This window comes from Molothrus aeneus, chromosome 13, assembly GCF_037042795.1.
Source record: "Molothrus aeneus isolate 106 chromosome 13, BPBGC_Maene_1.0, whole genome shotgun sequence".
In the NCBI taxonomy this organism is placed as follows: Eukaryota; Metazoa; Chordata; class Aves; order Passeriformes; family Icteridae; genus Molothrus; species Molothrus aeneus.
In genome coordinates this window covers 7,179,337-7,199,372 of record NC_089658.1, presented here as the reverse complement: position 1 = coordinate 7,199,372, position 20,036 = coordinate 7,179,337, and the positions used below count along the sequence as shown (strand labels likewise).

Sequence of the window (20,036 nt, the reverse complement as noted above, 5' to 3'; positions counted from 1 at the left end):
GAAATCTAAAGGAGCACAAGTCCATAAACAGGTATCATAATCTGTTTAGGACTCCTAAATACTAGAACAAAAAGGAAGATGTTGCTCCCCCATCCTGCCTTTTATTGCACATCTCCTTAAATGAAGACCCTTCGGGACCTTAATAAAGAGCCACTCTTTCTTCTGGTAAGTCACCTAATCCACTCTAACCAAATTAAAAATAGATGTTCAGGAGTAGCTGAGGAAATAGTTACTGAATTTCTGTGCTGTACTTCCTAAGAGTAACAGCTACAGGAGCTGCAGTCACAATAGGGAAGGTGTCACTGTAGTCACAACAGTTCCAGAAGAGCCAGTGAAAGGACAGGAAAGCACCTCAGCCTGCAGGCCCCAGCTCAAGCACAACTAATGCTCAGGGGATAAACCTGTGGCAGACTCTGAGTGCAGAGCCCTGTGCACATCATTCACATTTGAAATGTGACCAATACAACAGCGACACACAAACACTGCATCGCTTACTAGTCTGTAGTTTCTTTGGTTTTATGTCCTACCAATATTTTAATTTTCAACAAGATCATAGTTTGGGTATTTTGATGGCATGGATACATCTCCCCAGTATAAACATATAAACTAAACATATCCAGCAAGCAAAAAAAATAAAAAAAGTCAAACTTCAACAAACAGCAGAAGCTTTAGGAGACCACAGAATCTGCACTGGATATCCCAGATAAGGATGGGATACATTACTTTCTAAAGCATGTCAGTCTAACCTGGAATAGACAGAACTGATTAATTTTTTCAAAAGTACCATATCTTTTACATTTTAAATGAATAAAGATGTACCTGATTGAGTATTACAGGCTGTGCTGTAGCAGGAGTCTCTGGCCTGGACACAGGCTGAGCCACTACAGGAACTGTAATATTTCTTGATACCGGCTGTGTCGTCACTGGAATGGTTACAGGTCTGCTAACAGGCTGTGCTATTCCAGAACTTGACCCAGGCACCTGCTGTGTTGACAAACATCCAGCAACTGGTCTCTGCAGTGGTTGTGAAGTTCCTGAAACATTCACTGCTCCAGCCAATGGCTGAAGTGCCACCGAGCTGGTGGCAGGTCTGGGCACAGTCTGAAAGACTGATGGGGCAGGCACGGCTCTGGGGCTGGAGGCAGGCGGCTCGTAATGCTGACTCTCAGACTTGAATGTAGTGACTGCACCTGTTGCAAAGGATGCCAAAGTGAGCTTTATGTAATTCTGCAGTCAAATGTTTCATAAGTGTTGTGGATTTTTTTTGTAATTACCATATTAGGACAATAAAGTACCTCTACTGGGTGCACCATTCTGTATCCCCCTTCGTGGTGAGCTGAAGTTGACTCTGTTCAATATATCTGTCAAAAGTTACATTTATCTTAATTGCAAATAAATTAATAGCTTCATTGCTTTTGAAATTTAAAAGCTGCATTTATATACAAAAATTATGCCAATTAGAATTTGGCTTATAAATTAAAATATTATTTCTAAACCAAAAACCTGGCAAAACCAAGTGTCATTTGTACAAATTATGATATGTTCTTCCACTCCTCTTTGGTTAAGCTAGTTCACTTAAGAATCTCAATGTTTATTCTCTTGAAGACAGGTTAACACACAGGAAGAATACAAACAACAAAAAAAGGACATGGCATTAACATTTCAATTTGCTGATTATAATGCCTTCATTTACATCTCTTTCTCACATATACCTAATGTTTCCCAAATACTAGAACAGCCCTACATTAAAGGAAGCATTTTCTCTAAAGCAGTAATGATATCATTTGCTTCTGTATTAGCAAAATACAGCACTTAAAATGTGGATTTTAGACTTCATGATATCCATTTTCCAATGTGAAAGGAAAATCAACAGATCAGCAACCAAAGGAGTCGTATTAGAATTGCATTACAAGAACACTGATTTTCTTACATATCCTACATGGTAGTCTGTGTCCACAGTTCTAGCTAAGCAGGAGCACATGCAATTTCTTAAATTACATTTACTCCCTAACTAATACCACCATATTCCCCGACTTTTATGTCTTAGTCTGGGATTTCTGACAATTTCAGAAAGTTACAAAAATATTCATCAAATCAAAATATTCTTCTACTCCCAGATTCTCAGTTCCATTAGAGTTGCTGACAAGTTGCTTGCTCTGACCTGTGAAAATATGCATACGAAATTAGATTGATTCTCTAATATCTAACCCACAAGGCTTGAAGTAACTTCTCAAACAAGGGTCAAATGACATCAGGTTCACAAACAATACATCTCAGAGTATCTACACATTGTGTTTAATAACTTTAAGGCTATTTCCACCACCAATGGCCCATTAGCATACACTTCACCAGTTGATAAATACATCTAATAGCAGTAGAGCTCAGAACACCACAGCTTTCAACCTGTCACCTGCATTTAGATTACACTAATAAAAAAGCAGCTGCAACCAACATATTCAAGCAGGTTTGCATTTTTTAAGATATGACGAAATTTGGTGCTGTAATAGTAATACTACTTTTACTTCAACATAACAGTAACTACAAACCAGGATTAAATCATTTTGGTATTTACCTGAATACATACATTTTGCAAGTGTTAACAAATCTATACCTCATACATGAATTCCAGAGTGAAATTAAACTAAAGCATCATCTATCTACAAAAGAAAACTTTTATAAAAGTTATGTCTTACAAAGCATAGTCAAGACATCTGATGTGCACACATTCTAAATTACAAAGGTAGATTTTATTGTTTTTAAAAAGATCATTTCAGAAAGCCAGTTAATTGAAATGATAAACTACATTTACATGACTCAACTGACTCATCACAGACTTGATGTGCACTTTCCCCTCTTCCATCAAAGTGGTACTTGTCCCGTTTAGGTAAAACAGCACTAAAGCACAAGCATGCTGACATGCAGAGTAACATTTTCAAACAGTAACAAATAACAGGCTTGTATCATTATGAAATAGGAAGCAAGAACAACAAGCGGTAACTGTAGGAAAAATGAGCAGTTGCAGAAAAAGGTAAAGGAAACAAAGTGTGAACTACTTTTCAACCTGGCCAAAACAATCCTCCAGTACATCAGAAGGGACACTTGATACTACACAGCTCTCTGACAGCAGGTCAAAGTTGGAGTATTTACTATTTCCTTCAAGCTTTCCACACAGTCTGTACGAAAACTAGTAACTGTACTGTCAGGAAAAGGCTAAGAAAATGCAATGCATTGTAGAAACCACACCTTTCAGAAAAATTAAGACTAATATGTGAGTTTCTATTTGTCATCAATTTTTCATCTGATCAGGTGCAAATTAAACAGTGATAAGCAAAGCTGAGCTCACAGTATCTTGCCTATCACCGATAACAAACTGAAGCCTGACTAGTGCCAGGTAGTACTACTTACAAGCCAGAGAAGAACTGAGGTCATTCTTCCATAGCTGTTTTTGATAGTGAAGTGGAAGATTAAAAAGAGAAAAGTTGAGGAAAGGGAAGGAAAAAAGATAAAGTAACAAGTTATACCATAAGTGATTTTATTTGTGTCAGGACCGAGTATGGACAGCACTAGAATAAGAAGCAACCATTTTAAGTCTCCATCTTTTACCCAAGTTCTTGAAGTTCACAGAATCATATCAAAATTATAGTTTTCACTATATTATATCACTGAATTATTTCTATCCTTTCACTACAAAAAAACTTGGAGGCTACAACAACTGCAATCAAACTTGGCATGTTTGTTGTTCCAACACAAGCTAGTGCCTTAATAGTTGTTGTATGCCATGACCTACTGCCAATGACCAACAGCAATCCACAGGTCTCTAGACCTTCCAAAAAACAGGGTATTTTTCAGACATTCTATATGTTTGTAACTGCAGAAAACTTCAAATAATTTTAAAACAGTCTTCAAATTTTTCAGAGCATCCAGAGTATTTTTAAAATATTCACTCTTAAAAAAATATTTTCTGGGGAGAGTACTTATCAGATTCTGTATTCTTCTCATACTTAAAATAATTTTTTCACTTTTTTAGTCTTGTGTAAGAAGCCTTAAACTTGCTATCCTAGTGAGCAAAAAAGTGATAGATGCAAGATGAAAGTATAGTGAACTAAAATGACTGAACAGCTGGTAACAGCTCTGAAATCCACGCAGCAGTGTGACAAACAGCCTCATGTAACATTTTGTCTTGAGATCCTTTGCTGCAAATTTTACACCTTCAGAAAACTACTATGGAAATCTGAGCTACAAGCATTAGTAGAGATAAGGCAGAAACTGTGAGGAGTAAACCTCACCAGGCCAAGTCCTGGGTATGTGACTGCTAGGGAGACCTTAGGTCACAGCTCTTAAAAATTGACTACAGGATGGATACACAAAAAAAAGTTTCATTACTAAAGTTAATTAAAATAACAAGGAAAAAATGTTATTCTTTACTTACCTGCCAAACCCCAAGCATAGGACAAACACGGAATTCTGAAACATCTCCTGTCATCACAACCACCTAACCTTACTCCCTGCACTACCTGCATTTGGGACAAAACTAAGGAACTTGATGAAAAAACTCCATTTCACAAAGGATGGGTAAATTTATCAATAAAAATCTTGTACTTCACAGACAGGCTTTCAGTATTTTCATATTAGTCACTTTCCAGATTGTGCTTCTATTATAGACACTGAAGAAAGTCATCTTGGTTTTGTCAGAATGATGTTCACCAACATATGAAATGAGAGGTGGAGAAAAAAAAAAAAAAAGAGTGTAACAGGAAGACTTCAATTCATGCACATTCTTTTATGAGGGAGACACTCCCAAATATATAACTAAATTTTAACTATACTATGTAAGCAATTGCATGCATTATTTCAGCACTGTATATAGGAGCTTTTAAACTCTGTCACTAATGCTAAAACCTTCAAATGTCCTTATTTTGACCTCAGAGATTCAAGGTTAGAAGTAACCAGAGCTGTGCATAACCTGGGACTGGTTTAATTTAAGACAGAATTTCTTAAGAATTCTGATTTTCAGTAAGACAGAGTCGTACAGCTTTAAGGTGTGGAATGTTTTAAGTCATACTATTAAGAATTCTATACTTCCAAACTAAGTTTAACTTTCTATACTTTGAAAGTTCTGTTTTAAATTATGGAAAAGTGTTGTCTTACATGTAGTGGCTGGCTTTGAGCTGGAGATTTCCCCAACAAAGATTGGCTCATCATCATCGTCCTCATCATCCTCTTCTACTTCTCTCACTCTCTTTTGCCAGGGTTCTAGCTCCTCTTCTTCACATTCCATAAATAATTCTGCCATCTTGAGACTAGACAGTGAAAAAACCAAAAAAACCACACACACCAAAACATTCAGTACTTTCATGAAATACTTCACTGCTCAATAAGGAATACTGCAGTTGTCAATAATTCCCATAGAATGGTCTCCCTCCCTCCATGTTCTTTACAGATTGAACATGATCTGACACAGGAGATCTTCAAAGACTGATGCCACATCACCATTCTGACAATTACTTGGATGCTCATCTTTGCTATTAAAGAGAAAAGACCAAAGATATCCTCCACAGAATTTAAGCTATTCTCGTATAAAGCACCAGTGACTTTCAGAGGAAGCCTCTGACACCACAGTGAAAGGTATCTTTTTAAAAATTCCAGGTAAGTCATTCACAAGAAACATGAAGGGCCTTCTACAAAGCACATAACTGAGTTAGTGAAGCATTGATTACAACTTTTTTTTGATTACTGATTACAAATTTTCTTTGCATCTTAAAAAGCCCAGCACAAACAAAACAAAACCCTGCCCAAACTCACAGCCTCCCAAATTTTCTAAGACTTTGCCAAGGCTTCCCATAAGGTCACATTTTCTTTAAACCCTAACAAAACCTACACAAAATTCCCAAATACCCACAAAAGAACATCAACATGAACAAGCAAACCACCCATAAAAAGCACTTTAAACAAACAAACAAAAAAAAAACTCCACAACAGCAAAATCCCCAAGCTGTACCTACAATGCACTGCATGCTGTTTCCATTAGCAATTAAACATGATAAAAATTTGGACAGATCTCATTAGCTCCAGTCCCTCATGCCTGTAGATGTTTTCTTGTATTAAAAAAGTCATGTCTAGAACTAGTCATGAAAAACATGTACTTTTTGGAATTAACCAAATTTACATCAACCTATCTTATCACAATTGATTTTATTTGTTTTTTAAATAAACAGAGATGGCCAATAAAGTTTTTATTCTTTTAACATAACCTTGAATGTATTTCTGAACAACAAAATAAGTAAGAAATTTTGCTGTTTCTTTACATGGAGTACCAATAATCTAATAAGACATCAGAAATAATTAGTCTGTAACAGCTTATCAGGGGAGCAGACAATCATCCTCTACTTGTATGAGAATGGGGCTGCTGGTGTTAGCACATGTTAAGTTCTGAGATGAAATAAAGTAGAGAAATGCCCTGGGGTGACTTGATGATGCCTGTATCCCCAGACTGCTCTGTGTCTGCTGGATTTACACCTTTGGCCAGCGCCAGACCCACTACACAAAGCTGAACTCCTCGCTTGCTTCCTCCATTAGCTGAGAGTGCTGAAGTCAGACATGGTGCTAGAAAAGAGAACAGGACACTAAACTAAATTACTGTATGGGGTAAAAGGTAGATTCTGAAGTGAATTTCCACTTGATAGAGACAACACAGGCCACACGCCAGGTCTCGGAAAGAGAATCAAGCCTAACTCTAAAACTTTTTCTTCTCTGTAGGGCATTCTTTAGAACATTTTTTTTAATAACACTGAGACAAAGTTGAATAGGCTTTAAGGCAAAATAAATTACTATTTCAGAGGCTTCTTTTACAGGACGGACAACATAAATGATCAGTGTTTTTATTTTAAGAATTTAGTATTACTTGACCTCAGGGGAAAAAAGGAATAAATTATAAAATGTGCTCAGAGGATGCAATGCAATTTCTACTAAAAACATAAAATAGGCACAAGCAATGATATATGTTAGCAGAATCCTAACAAGATACATGTAACCTCATCTACACTGTAACACAGCCAATTTTTTCTTTAAATATGTTAAAAGAAATTTAATAACACAGCCATGGGCTTTTAGAAAGTGACACCAACTGCTGATACCTCTTATGGATATTTCATTTTATGCATCAGGATATGCACATTAAGATACTCTTAAAGGTGACTCAAAATACAGACCATCTTTTAAAAGGCAAATATCATGATTAATTTCACATCTTTTAATTTTTTTTATTGCAATGTTATAATTTGAAGCCAAGCTTTCACTGACTTCTTTCCTGGGAAGAAGGCTGGCCTAATGAGTTCCTGCCCTGCTCCTGCACCGTGTCCTCAGTTGTGCCAACCCAACTTTACACAGAACTATGGTGTGAAGCAGAGCAGGTTAAAAATAACCTGGCCTAGTAATAGTTTTATCAGCACAACTGAGAAGTCAAAAATCTGTAGCCTGAACAATCAAAAGTGCAGTAAGGGGTAATTGATTGGATTAGAGGAGATGTACAGGAACAGCTCCTGCAAGTGGTCTCCATTGCCAAAGGAAGCATCTACATCCATGTTTAGAGGACAAATAGCTTCCAATTTTTTAGCTTTTTTAACTACATTAACACACAAAATGTATTCTAGGAATCCTGCTGGCAGTGCTCTCGAAGACAAAACCAACTGTGAATCCTTCCCCCACTCTGCTTAAATATTTCCCAGTGGTGGTTCAGATACCAGTGTAAAAAAAGTAAACCTACTGACAATAGACTTTATCTTCCTCATTTTTTAATGTGCATAAGCATATATTCAAGTTTATACACAAATTTCCTTAAAGGTAGTCCATGGAACTGAGAAGTCCAAAGCTCCAATGCAATGCTGTAGGCATAGACACAAAGAAAGTGTTGAAACTAGTATTGTAAGGTAAAGCATCAAAATTGTGAACAAGTTCTTTAAAACACTTTAAAAAATAACATTATAGACTATATCAAGATATTGCTTTAAAAAGCAACTGCCCATCTAAAACTAAGCATAACTATGGAAGTTCATTAGGCAGGCACAAATAACCAACAACCTGCAAAAAAACACAAGCCCTGGAACACTATTTTAGTTACTAGAAAAGTGATGAACTAAAAACCTGATACAGGACAGATTACAAAATGAGCGCTCATTGCCCTAAACAGCAATAAGCTTCTGATGAAATAACTGTTTTAAAAGCACTATTTTAGCCATCTTTATCATGGCAGTTAGATTTAAAAATACCTAACTTTATTAAAAGCCAACTGTATTTATAACCTCTTTTTCTTTAAAGCTAGGATTTAAAAGCACTCACATAGAAACAACAAAAAATTATCTAATTTAAGTAAATGTATCAAGAGGATAAAAGCTGTAGTGAAAACAGCACAATGATCTGTAGAAGAGCACCACAAGGATGGACAGAAATTGGCACTATAGAAAATTACAGTAGATAGAGCCACAGTAAGACTTAAGAGTTATTGAAAATCCTGTTACCACTTCAAATGGGAATTTGTCTGTTCCACCGTTAAGCTCAAGTGAGCCTTCCAATACTCAAAACTTCCTTGGATTGGCCTAAAGTCAAATAATTAAAATGAAATGGGTAGTGAGCTCAAAGAGTGAGGACATTTACACTAACCAGAAATTTGTCAGACTAGCCTTGTCACCATTTCATATAGAATGGCAGAATATTCTGAGTTGGAAGGGTTTCCCAAAGATCACAGTGTCCAACCCTTAGTCCTGCACATGACATCCCTAACAATCCCATCACGTCCCTGTGAGCATTGACAAAACTCTTCTGGAACTGGAAGGTTTGGTGCTATAACCACTTCCCTGAGGAGCCTCTTCCAGTACTCAACCACTCCCTGGGTGAAGAATCTTTTTCCAATATCTAACCTAAATCTCCCCTTACACATTTAAACCATTCCCTCGGGTCCTGTCACTGGTCACCACAGAGATCAGTGTCTGTGCCTCCTCTTTCCCTCATGGGAACTGCCATGAGGGCTCCCCTCAGCCTCCTCTTCTCTAGATCAAGTGACCTCAGCCACTCCTCATAGAGCTAAATTATAATTTCCCCCCCACTTTAATACCTGCATTTCAAACGTCCAGAGAAGTTACCTTATTTACAGCACAGATCACACAAGGACTACATGATGTATTTCTCAGATAACGTCCCATACAGGCACATAATTTTCCACCGCATTAGTTGATGAAGGGTGTACAATCCACAGCTCCACCAGGACTGGGAACAACTGGATTTTAATTGAGGGCTGCATTTGTTTAGTAGCAAAGAAACAATGATCAAGGTAAAAGTGCACCTGAAAATAGTTAAAAAACCAAAGCGTAAACCCACTTCCCTTAAACACAAACCTCAGGAGCCAGCGCTGCCCTCTGTGCCATGAGAAGGCACAAGCTCCGCCTAGGGAAGGGCAATATCGGCGGTGCCAGCCCGCCAGCGGCTCACGCCGCCGAGCCGCGGTGGTACCAGGCCGTGGCAGCAGCCGAGTCCCGAGGGCAGGCGAACAGCTGCCGCTGCAGCCGGACCGCCCCGCGTTCCGCGCCGGTGACCGCCGGCACTCGGCTCGAGCCGGGGGCTCCGGTTTGGGCGAGGCCCGAACGGCAGAGCCACGGCCGGCGGGGAGGAGGCCAAGCTGAGCCGCGCCGCCAGCGCCGCTCTTGCTGTTAACGCCCGGGGCCCTTGGGAGGGCCCCACGCGGCCGACTGCGGGCGGAGCGAGCCCTGCCCGGGCCGCCCTCGAGGGCAGAACCGAACGGTGCCAGCGGGGCCCGCGGGCGGCTCGCGGGGGACCTCACAGCGCGGGGGCCCCGCTCGGGGACGCCAGGCCACGCTCCGACCTAAGATGGCGCCGGTCTCGCCGGCGACAATCCCCCCGCGTCCGTCCCCTCCGAGCGCTGCTCCCGCCGCGCGAGGAGCGCGGCAGGGCGGGCCGGGGGCATGGAACGGGCTGACCTTACCGTGCTTCCCGTCCGTAGGGGCCGCGGCGGGACAGCCACTCCCTGCCGCCCGGGCCGGCGGGGGATGGGGCAGCGCCGGCTGAAGCGCCTCGCTCACCTCACCGGGGCGCGGCGCCACCTCAGCGCCGCCGCCGAGGGAACGCGGGCAGGAGGCGGGGGCGGCCGCAGCCCCGCGCGCTGCCTGACGGGAACCGCGGGTCGGACACATCGCGGTGCCCGCGATCGGGGCGGGGCCGGGCCGGGCCGGGGCGGGGCCTGCGCCATGTGCTGGGCCTCACACCCCGGATAGCACCGCCGCCATGTGCCGGGCCTCACAGCCTGGTATAACACAACACTGCCGGGAATCACAGCCTGGTATAGCATCGCCGCCATGTGTCGCGCCTCACAGTCCTGCTACCAGGAGCTGCTGCTGGTTTTGGGCCTCATGACCCGGTCCGCACTGCTGCAGTAGGCCAGGCCTCATGCCCAGCAGCCCCAGCCCAGCTTCGCACTGCCTGCTCTCTGCTTTGGTGAGGGCACACAGGGCCACTGCCATGCTGTCAGGGAAACCAGCCAGTATCAACAGAGGCTGGGGACTGAACAGATCGAGAGCAGCCCTGCCAAAAAGGACTTGGAAATGCTGGTGGACTCAAGGCTTAAGATGAGCCGTCAATGCTCACTTAAAGCCCAGAAAGCCAAACATGGCCTGGGCCGCATCCAAAGCAGTGTGGGCAGCATGGGAGGGAGAGGATTCTGCCCCTCCACTGTGGTGAGGCTCTACCTCCAGTACTGCATCTCTTTCTGGGGTCCCAGCACAGAAAGGACCTGTTGGAGCAAGTCCAGAGAAGGCCACCAACTTGATCAGAGGTACGCAAACCTCTTCTATGAGGAAAGGCTTTAGAGATTTGGGATTGTTCAGCCTCGAAAAGACAAGATTTTCATAGTAACCTAATTCCAACCTTTCAGTAGGTGAAGGTAACTTGCAGGAGGCAAATGAGGCAAACTATTTACCCCAAGCATGCAGTGACAGGGTCAGGGGGAATGGGTTCAAATTGAAAGAGAGTAGGTTTGGATTGGATATTAAGGAAAAGATTCTTTACTGTGAGGGTGGTGAAGGTCTGGAACTGGTTGCCCAAGGAAATTGTGTCTGTCCCATCTCTGGACATGTTCAAGGCCAGGTTGGATGAGGCTCTGAGCAATTGGTCTCATTTTACATGTGCCTGCTCACAGCAAGAGGTTTGGAACTAGATGATCTTTAAGATCCCTTGCAACCCAAACCATTCTAAGATTGTGTGCTCCGCTACCTAGGAACCACTTTGGCTGTCACATTCACACCCCTTGAGCTGGGACCAAAGCCCTTTTGCAGCTGCACCTCCTACACTGACACAGACCAGATTTCCTTACCAGCTCGGCCACAGGTTTTACATAGCAATGCCTTAAAATAATTTAATCGTGGTGTAGTAACTAAATCATAAAATAGCAGCTCGAGTAGGGTACCTCTCAGGAGGGATCCCGGGCTTTTATACCCTCACAGTCTAAGGGTATGAAACTCCGGGGTCGTTGGCTCCTGTCTGTGTGTCCCTCACCTGGCCGGGCCGCTGGTCCCCGAGCCCTTTATTGTGCAAAGGGTCGGCAGTTCACGGCTTCCTGCCGGAGCTCTCCTGCGAGCTGAGCCTGCAGCTCCAACTGCAGCTGCCCTCGGGGCCGCCAGCACCGAACGGGCTCTTGAAGAACGCGTCCCGGTCCCGGGCGCGCCCCAGGGCCCAGCACGGTTCCCCTCAGCGGCACCGCGGGCGCGGTTCCCGCTCGCTGAGCCGCGGGGCAGCCCGGGGCGGCGGGCAGGCCTTTCCCTGCGGACAGCCAGCAGCGGGAACCCGCCACAGCCCTGGGGCCGAACAAAGCCAGGGACAGCTGTGCCCGCAGTTGACATCGAATAGGGGCAGCGGAGAATGTAGCACACAGCGTGCTGCTGCAGTCAGTGGAGCAGCACAGATACTCGATGCTGTTCAGACTGAAGGTTCGTTGTGCACCTGTGTTCTCATTTCCCCGCTGGGTTAAATATCAGTCAAATACATGATCAACTCTTCTAAAGCTTTATTGAGTAAAACATTGCCATTACTTTCAGTGGGATGTCGCTGGACACAGCCTTACCTGGGCAATGCAGTCACAGTTGCTGGAGAAAACTGCCCTGAAGCACAGCACCTCCAAGAGCTGCGGTTTCCCTCGCCTCAGAATTTGCATACGAAAATCTCTGATTCGAAAGGTGACATAGTGCAATGAAAAGTAATGCAGTTTTCTCATGCCTTTTTGTCTATAGTGCTGTCTCACCCTGGCCAATAACTTAGAATGCTCCCAAGTTTGAATTTGGGTTTTTTTTTCAGGTTTTATGTCCATTATTCCCTTAATTTAAAAAGTCCAAAAAGAAAAAAAAAAACCAACCCAACCAAGCAACCAACCAAAAGTTAAAAAAACAAAACCAAACACAACACAAAACTAAAACAAACAGAAAACAAACAAAAACCCAACAACAACAACAAAAAAAAAGCCACAAAAAACCCACAAAAAAAAGGACAAAAAAACCCCCACCAAAGTATGATCGTTTAGTAAAATATGAAAATATTTCTGGTGAAATACATGGTTTATTTTGTGTAAATTCCCTCTCAAATATATGTATTTTTTTAGATGAATGAGTGAAGTCTCCCTCTCCTTGTGAGGTTAAGCACTAAAGACACGAGTACTGTATTTATTCTGGAAAATATTCTATTCATTTTAACTAGTATCTTTAGCCTTGAGATGCTTACAGAGTAGTTTGGAATCTTAGAGAAGTGAAGAAAAAAACTCAATAGTAATTAAATAATTGCTGTTTAGTGATTATGTCATTAAATCCTTTGGTTATTACAGTTTAGTTGTTAAACAATTACTAAACTTGCCCTTCTGCCAAAGAAGGATGAAAAAAGAGAGAAAAAATATTCTTAATATTAGGCAGAAAACATAGCTAAAGGATAGGAACCAGAGTTGAACTTATTTGAAGCAAAGTGACTGGGAAATAGTCCATTTACTTGAAACACACATTTTCAACTACTAATTTACCTGCTGAGAAATCATTGCAGGTATTTATGCTCCATCTAAAGCAAGATAAACATAAAGAGAATATGAAGATTGCAAGGTAAAATATTGAAAAATTGCAAAGTAACAAAACCACGATGCCCTCTGTACATTTTTGTGATTAAATTTGTGCATTCCAATGGTGCACAATTGCATTCTGTCTGTTCATCAAAGCCCTAAGTCCTTGGACAGATTGGTGTGAATGTCTCACAGCATCCCACAAGGGCATAGGAGCAAACCAGAGTTTATCAAGTGAGAATTAATAATCTTTCATAACTCTAAAACACAAATTAATCAAGGATAGGAAATACTCCCCATAATTACAAAAGAATTACAGGGAAAGCTGCAATCATATGATATACTCTAAAGAAAAACTTAATAGGAGCTGATAAAACAATTGGATTTCATGCAGTTGGGCAGCATTCATGCACTGTTGACTGCAGCAGTGCAGTTAAGCTTGAAAGTTAACTAGTCTGAATTACTTCATCTGTTGTTACAGTCTGCTGGCCTGGGACTCAGTTGCTAAAGAGACATTCCTTCACCTGTAGAAAGGTATTGATAGCAATCTCTCATCAGTTTCTGGGTTTTGCCTTAAAAAGCACAATCTGTGCCAGAGAAATTGATTGATTGCCATATCTTTCAGTGATACAAACTGCTTCTATTGCTTGTTGCAGGTTAAAAAAACTGGGGGAAGCACTACTAAATTTCTGTGACAAATACATCTAATGATGATTTTTTTATTACTATTTTTATTTTAAACTCTCCTAAACTCCCTGTTGTGTCTAGTCACTATTTGAATGTGATCTGGGAGTCAGAGGGCAATTGTCTAGTCCTGATTTTGTATGTCAGTAAAACACCTGGAGCAGAGTGGGGATGTCTTGCTCATTAGCACTGAAGTTTGGGTTTGTTTAATATTGTTTGTTATTCTTTGAGGCACTAGACACAGACAGCAAGTACCAACCCGTATGACATTGCAACTGAAGCTGCTGCCAAAGCTTCATTAGAATAGATATGTTCAGATGGGAAGCCTGGAACTATGAATGCACAAACAGATACTAAATGAACATCTGCAACACAAACATTATTCAACACATGTATGCTTTACTCATTTATTCCATAAGGTACACTTGTAAAATTGATTGCATTTAGTCTGCTGTGGTTTGTTCTAACAGTATCATACCTTCAGGAATTTGGCACAAGTATAAACACTGAGGGGTGATCTAATGTGTTTATAACATTATTTTGTACTGCTTGTTAGGCACATGTAACATGTTTATGGTGTCCTTTTCAAGACAATATGAAAAGTCTCAAATATGCAACCCTGAAGAAAGCATCAGCTTCCAGTCTTTGGAACTAGGCTTCTGTAAATGAAGAAGGAAACCTCAACCCAAACCATAATTTACCTTTTTAAATACTTCCAACATATCATTATGGGAAATAATAATAAAAAATTATCATCTAGGAGAGCCAGTGTCTCATCAGCATGTATATATTTCTCCTGTCAACATTACCCTAACTCACCAGATGAAAACACAGTCTAAGCTGCTTGAAGTTACAAGAAATGTGTGAGTTGGATGAGCTGTATCAGAGTGAAAATGGCTACAGAGCCATCAGTATTAAAAATCCAGTTTGTTCATTTGGAAGCAAAAGAAAAATGTTTCTTCTTTTTTTTTTTTTTCAAGCAGTTTTTCATGGCAGCTTCAGGTTAAAAGAAGTTTAGTAGGTTAACATAAAGAAATAATATTTGAGATAATTTAGTTTTTATTTAAGAAATTGATCTTGGGAAAATGATGCTATGTACATCTACTTACTGCAGCTGCTCACCCAGTTCTCAGAGCAGAGACACAGAGTATACACCTTGTTTATTGGATTTTTATCCTTCCTATTCAAAGAAATTAAATCCAAAATGTCTACTGCTGTATGTAATCCACATGGTAAAGAAAATCCAAGGAAATGGCTCTTTGGTTTAGCCTCTGCATCCACTTCTACTCAATTAAGTAATTCAGCAGTAAAGAACATTGTTCCACTGAGGTGATTCCAGACTGTCTTGTATTGACAGAAGTCTTAAAGAGCATGAAAGGTGACATAACACCAACCCAACGGACGACCTGGACATCTTGTTGAAAAATTACACTACTGGGTAAAGTTTACAGACATATTTACTGCTTTAAAAAAAAAAAAAAGTTACTAATATATATTTATTGGAGCAGTTGTTTTATTGACAGCAATTGTGCAATCCTACAGCCAGATTGTTTTCCTCTCTCACAAGCCTTGTCAGAGAAAGAAAGGGTGTTGTCTGTTATTTTGCCAAGATATTGTAGTTCATTAAAATAGGGTGAACAGATATTCAACAGCATGTGTCCTTGTTAACAGGAAGTGAAAATTTCTTCTATGATGCTTCCTTTTGTTGTGATTTGTAAAAATTAATTAACTCATGCAAAACATTAACCATTGCTTGTATAGGATTACAGAAGCAAACCACATTCTTTTGAGCAGAAAAACGTAGGATAATTCCTTAAAAAAGGACAGGGAAGGGGAGGGAAAGGAAAGGGAAGGGGAGGGAAAGGAAAGGAAAGGAAAGGAAAGGAAAGGAAAGGAAAGGAAAGGAAAGGAAAGGAAAGGAAAGGAAAGGAAAGGAAAGGAGAAAGGAGCAAAGAGAAAAAAGAAAAAAGAAAAAAGAAAAGACAACTCCAAAAACGTGAGTTCAAACTTGTAGAAGTACAATGTTCCAATGCAGCTTTTAAACTATTGCAGATAGTACCAGAAGTGATAAACAATGCTGCTACTTTGAAATCATAAAAATAACTCACATTGTATCACAATGAGTTGCCATTGGGACGAATTTGAAAATACCTGACAAATAAACATGGAAACACATTACTAAGCTTCTAAGCAGAATTTTCTCGTCATCCAAAACCCCCAAACTTATAATAAGAAATAAAGACAGAAAATCTGTTACGTGTAATATTCCTTTAGCACAAAACTGTTCAAAATTTCTGCTGAGGTATCAGCAACTCTGGATCAATCACTGTAAGAAGAAAGTGACACACCTTTAGATTGTTAAATTTCTTTATGTTCTTTAAAAGTAACAATGTGTTTGCTTAGGAGTTTCTGTTAAGAAAACGAGAACTGAAGCTAATTTCTTGGCATTATCATCACATCTGCAAAACTTGTCCATTAATTCTGAGAAAGTCTGTGCCTATAACTGATTTTTATTTATCAAACTGACTGCCAAACTGAGAGGAAAGAAAACATTAGGATAACAAAACAGAAAACAACAGGAACTGCTGTCTTATCCAGTAGCCAATCAGTTACAGTCTGTAAGGGGACACGTCTTATTTTTTGTAGGCTCAACACTTCCCACAGATCTGATCTAACCAGATTTTCACAGGGTATTTGGGGTACTCTTCTCTGATTTAGTTGTTTCACTTCAAGAATGTTAAATGTCTATCTGAACAGATTAAAAGTCTAGGATGTCCCATCTCCCCAGTGTGTGGTTTACATATCAGACTTGAGTCATTCTGACTCAGTGTACACTTAGATGAAACAAAACAAGGAGGTTTATTTCAAAATCCCTTCTGAAAGTCTCCTCAAACAGGCACGGGTCTTCTCTGCCTAGTGCCTTCTCCCAGATGAATGCATTAGTGACTGGACTTTAGGATGAAAGGTGGCACCACTTCCACCATTTCTTGCTTATGAATCTAGCCAGTTGTGTCCTGGGGTTTTGCATTAATGCTTCTTTATGCAGTTTAGGAACCAGCAGAAGTATTGCCCTCTTTTTAAAGACTTTATTTCATTTCACTCCTGTATCGTTGCCTGTCTTTGAGCAGCTGTAGTTGGCCAGGCTCTACTAAGAACAGTCTCTAGAATATAAACATATTTCAGTTTTAGAAACTTCCTTTGTAGCACATGAATGATAACTTTAAAATAGTAGAATTATATATTTTTAAAAACCTTAGTAAATTAAAGGTTGTGCTATTTTGTTTGGGGTTTTTTTGTGATCCACTGACTTCTATTTATAAAGCTGTCCAACAGCTTTATCTACACAGCTATTTCCTTTTTGCCTCAGTATTCAGTCAACTTGTTTATCTTTATTTCAGGCTCCCTTCTTTGGGCATGCAGTGTTTTTAGAAGTTTTTGTATTCTTCAAGAAAACCTACAAAACAAAATTGTAAGCAGCAACTCTAAAATAGAGTTGATATTATCAAGGCTCTCCATCATCTCCAGATTCTTGAATATTTGGTCCTCAACTAAAGTTTTGCCAGTTTCGAGTTCCCTTGGCAAAGTACAAAGCAGAATGCATGCATCCTGCCTGGGCTACGTGTGTCTGACAGCCTGGAGTGGTTTGTTCTTCAATCAAAATGCAAAATGCATCTGAATGCATGGTGATGCATGCCTCATTGGTGTCAATATTGACTGGGCTCAGAGAAGGCAATCATTTGCTGAGGAATATCTCAGGTGTTCTAAACAGCTTGATTGAAAATTACTTATCATGTAGAAGCATAGAGGAAGAGTCAAAAATGCATGTAAAGAATATAATTTCTTATTTATTCCTGCATATTTGAATAGTAGGATTAACATGATACTAAATTTAGTAGGATTGTCAAAAAGAAATTTTTTTTTCATGTAATTTCTAAAAGATTGAACTTTCATTTGGCTTCTTAGAGGTATTTGGCCTAGTTTAGTAAGGAAAGGAGATTTGTGCAACCATAGCACACATGTCCTGTTAATAGGTTTTGAGCACATAGGCTGATTTGAGACAAATTTGATAAAGTAGTAGATACTCCTTTAAAGTTATTAAGAACTTCAAATTTTTGTTAAAGAAGATACCCAGGATGAGACTTAAAATGAAGAGATCCTTGCTCTCTCCAGGAGAGGTCTGAGAAATGCTACAAATGTGGCTTCCATCAGTTTGTATGCAAGAGTCAAGTTTCATTTGTTGTGATTCTCGCAGACCTGAGGAAAGAAAAGGAAAGCACTGTTATATCCCAGTAACTCCTGAACTCTGAGGGCATGGATGGCACATGAGCCATCAGAGTCTGAGCTGGCTCCCAAATGACAGCTGAAGTCCAAATGACACTCTGTGTGTCATTCTGTCACCTCTAACATTTCTTTGCTGTTCTTCACAAACAGAACTATTTTGCTGAATATATGAATATTACTTTTCTGAGTACTACAATTATTCTTAAAATAATAATGGTTTTAAGTTTCAAACTAGAAATTACAGCTCTTTCTTTTTCTGAGAATTCATGACCTCACTTCAAGTTCAGTATCTTTGCTCTGTTTTCTTTATCTCAACACTCCATAGTTCTCCATTTCCTCTCAATATGCCTTATTACTATACATGTTTCCAGGGTTGCATAAATGCATAAAATTTGTAAAAATATCCTTTAATTTCTGTCTTCAAATTCTGTGTCTGGCTGGCCAATGTAACATTTCAGCCCAGCTACAGTAAAGTTGTGTGTTGTAGACTCACATCATGGGCTAATAGCAATAGAGGCCAGCATGGCATCAGAGCCTGTAGCAATAAAATATTGTGGAGCTACATCTTAAACAGTAGAGTTATAGGAGAACAAAGTTTGACAGATGCATGTTTGATCTCTGAGTAAGGATTCACAGAGAAAAACTGGAATTTCATATGACATTACAATTGATAGTATTGCATAGGCACTGGCTGAAAATTCTTCTGGCTGAGGACAGCAGAAATGCCATTCTGGTGTTAAAACAGCCATAGATTAACTTTACATTTTATGAAAATCAGCATTAAATCACAACAGTGCAATGGCAGTAGAATCCATACTGACAAAAAAATACAGGTGAACAGAATCTGCACAGAATTCTTTAAGGGATCTTGATCATAATATTCTGCATGCCACAGATTTCTAACAAATGGTTTTTATGTGCCTGCAGGAGACATTTGCAGGGTGATTTCCTTAATTATGCTACTGTATTAGTACAAATCTGTGTGCAGTAAAAAATATTTTTTCTAGACCTTGAATATCTATCAACACACTGAAGCCCTAAACAATTTGTGGTTTGTGGTTAATTTTGTTGTCACAAACAAAAGATGTCAGACTAGTTGTTTTCTCCAGTGTCCCACTTCTAGTATAGAGGTTCCTTGGGAAGCGTTAACCATGAATCAGTCGACTGCTCTGCTTGTTTAGACAGGTGGAGTACAGATATTAAACTTCTACAATAAACAAGATACCTATGTGAATATGACAGAATTTTAAAAAGCAGTATTTTGGCATGTTTTCTAAACCACTGTAAACACTGTGCATATGCTGTACTGTAAGCCAGAATTACTCACCAGGTCTGCCAGTCCCCAGAATCAGTGTTTTAAAAGGCCATGTACAAGTCAGTGAAAAACAGCTCATCACTTTGGTGGTTCAAGATAGGGTAATATTTTACTTTTCAGGAAAGAGAAGTATGAGTTACCAAGAAGAATATCAAGAAGTGGTATATATGAAGCAATGATACTTAGCCTTCTGTTCATAGCTATTATTGTAGAGAAGACTTTCTGACATTGACAAAAGGTTAATTTTTAAATAAAATAATCTTTCTGGAAGTTATCCAAGTGTAATTCACTTGCAGATTTAACATCACACCTTGCTTCTATCAGTATATTCTGTGTGGACCAAAGTTGCACCTTTCAGACAAAATGCCAATACCCTGACAAAATATATAAAAAATGCACCTGTGAAAAATCTGGCATTAATTATAAGCTGTCTCTAGTGGCTTTAACTACAGGAATGCTCTTGTTCAGTGGCAAAGTGCTTGCATGGGAAACTTGTGTTATTATTTTAGGGCAGTTTCTCTGATGAGTTTTTTATTTCAACAGCTAATTGAAAAGGATTTGCAGGAGCAGCCACATTCATTCATTCATTCATTCACATTAACCTTCTATTGATCTGTAATAGGGGCAGAGATACTGTTCTCCTGGAATCATATAGCCATCTAA

General features: G+C 39.9%; 1 protein-coding gene across 4 annotated transcripts in view; it reads right to left on the bottom strand.

The window, feature by feature from the left end:
- The window catches only part of ZNF280D (zinc finger protein 280D), a 40,111-nt gene extending 29,974 nt beyond the window's left edge, over nucleotides 1-10,137 (bottom strand). The window contains exons 1-4 of one of the 4 annotated variants that reach the window (XR_010784455.1): nucleotides 9,992-10,137; nucleotides 5,149-5,300; nucleotides 1,296-1,361; nucleotides 820-1,190 (exon numbers count right to left, since the gene is read on the bottom strand). Coding sequence is in view for 3 of the 4 variants with exons in the window: in XM_066558569.1 (XP_066414666.1) it covers nucleotides 820-1,190; nucleotides 1,296-1,361; nucleotides 5,149-5,293 (582 nt within the window). In the remaining variant the exon portion in view is untranslated. Of the gene's footprint in view, nucleotides 1-819; nucleotides 1,191-1,295; nucleotides 1,362-5,148; nucleotides 5,301-9,386; nucleotides 9,402-9,991 lie in introns of those variants that run through there. The other 3 variants (XM_066558569.1, XM_066558570.1, XM_066558571.1) reach the window with 3 other exon arrangements.
- Between the last annotated feature and the right edge of the window lie 9,899 nt (nucleotides 10,138-20,036).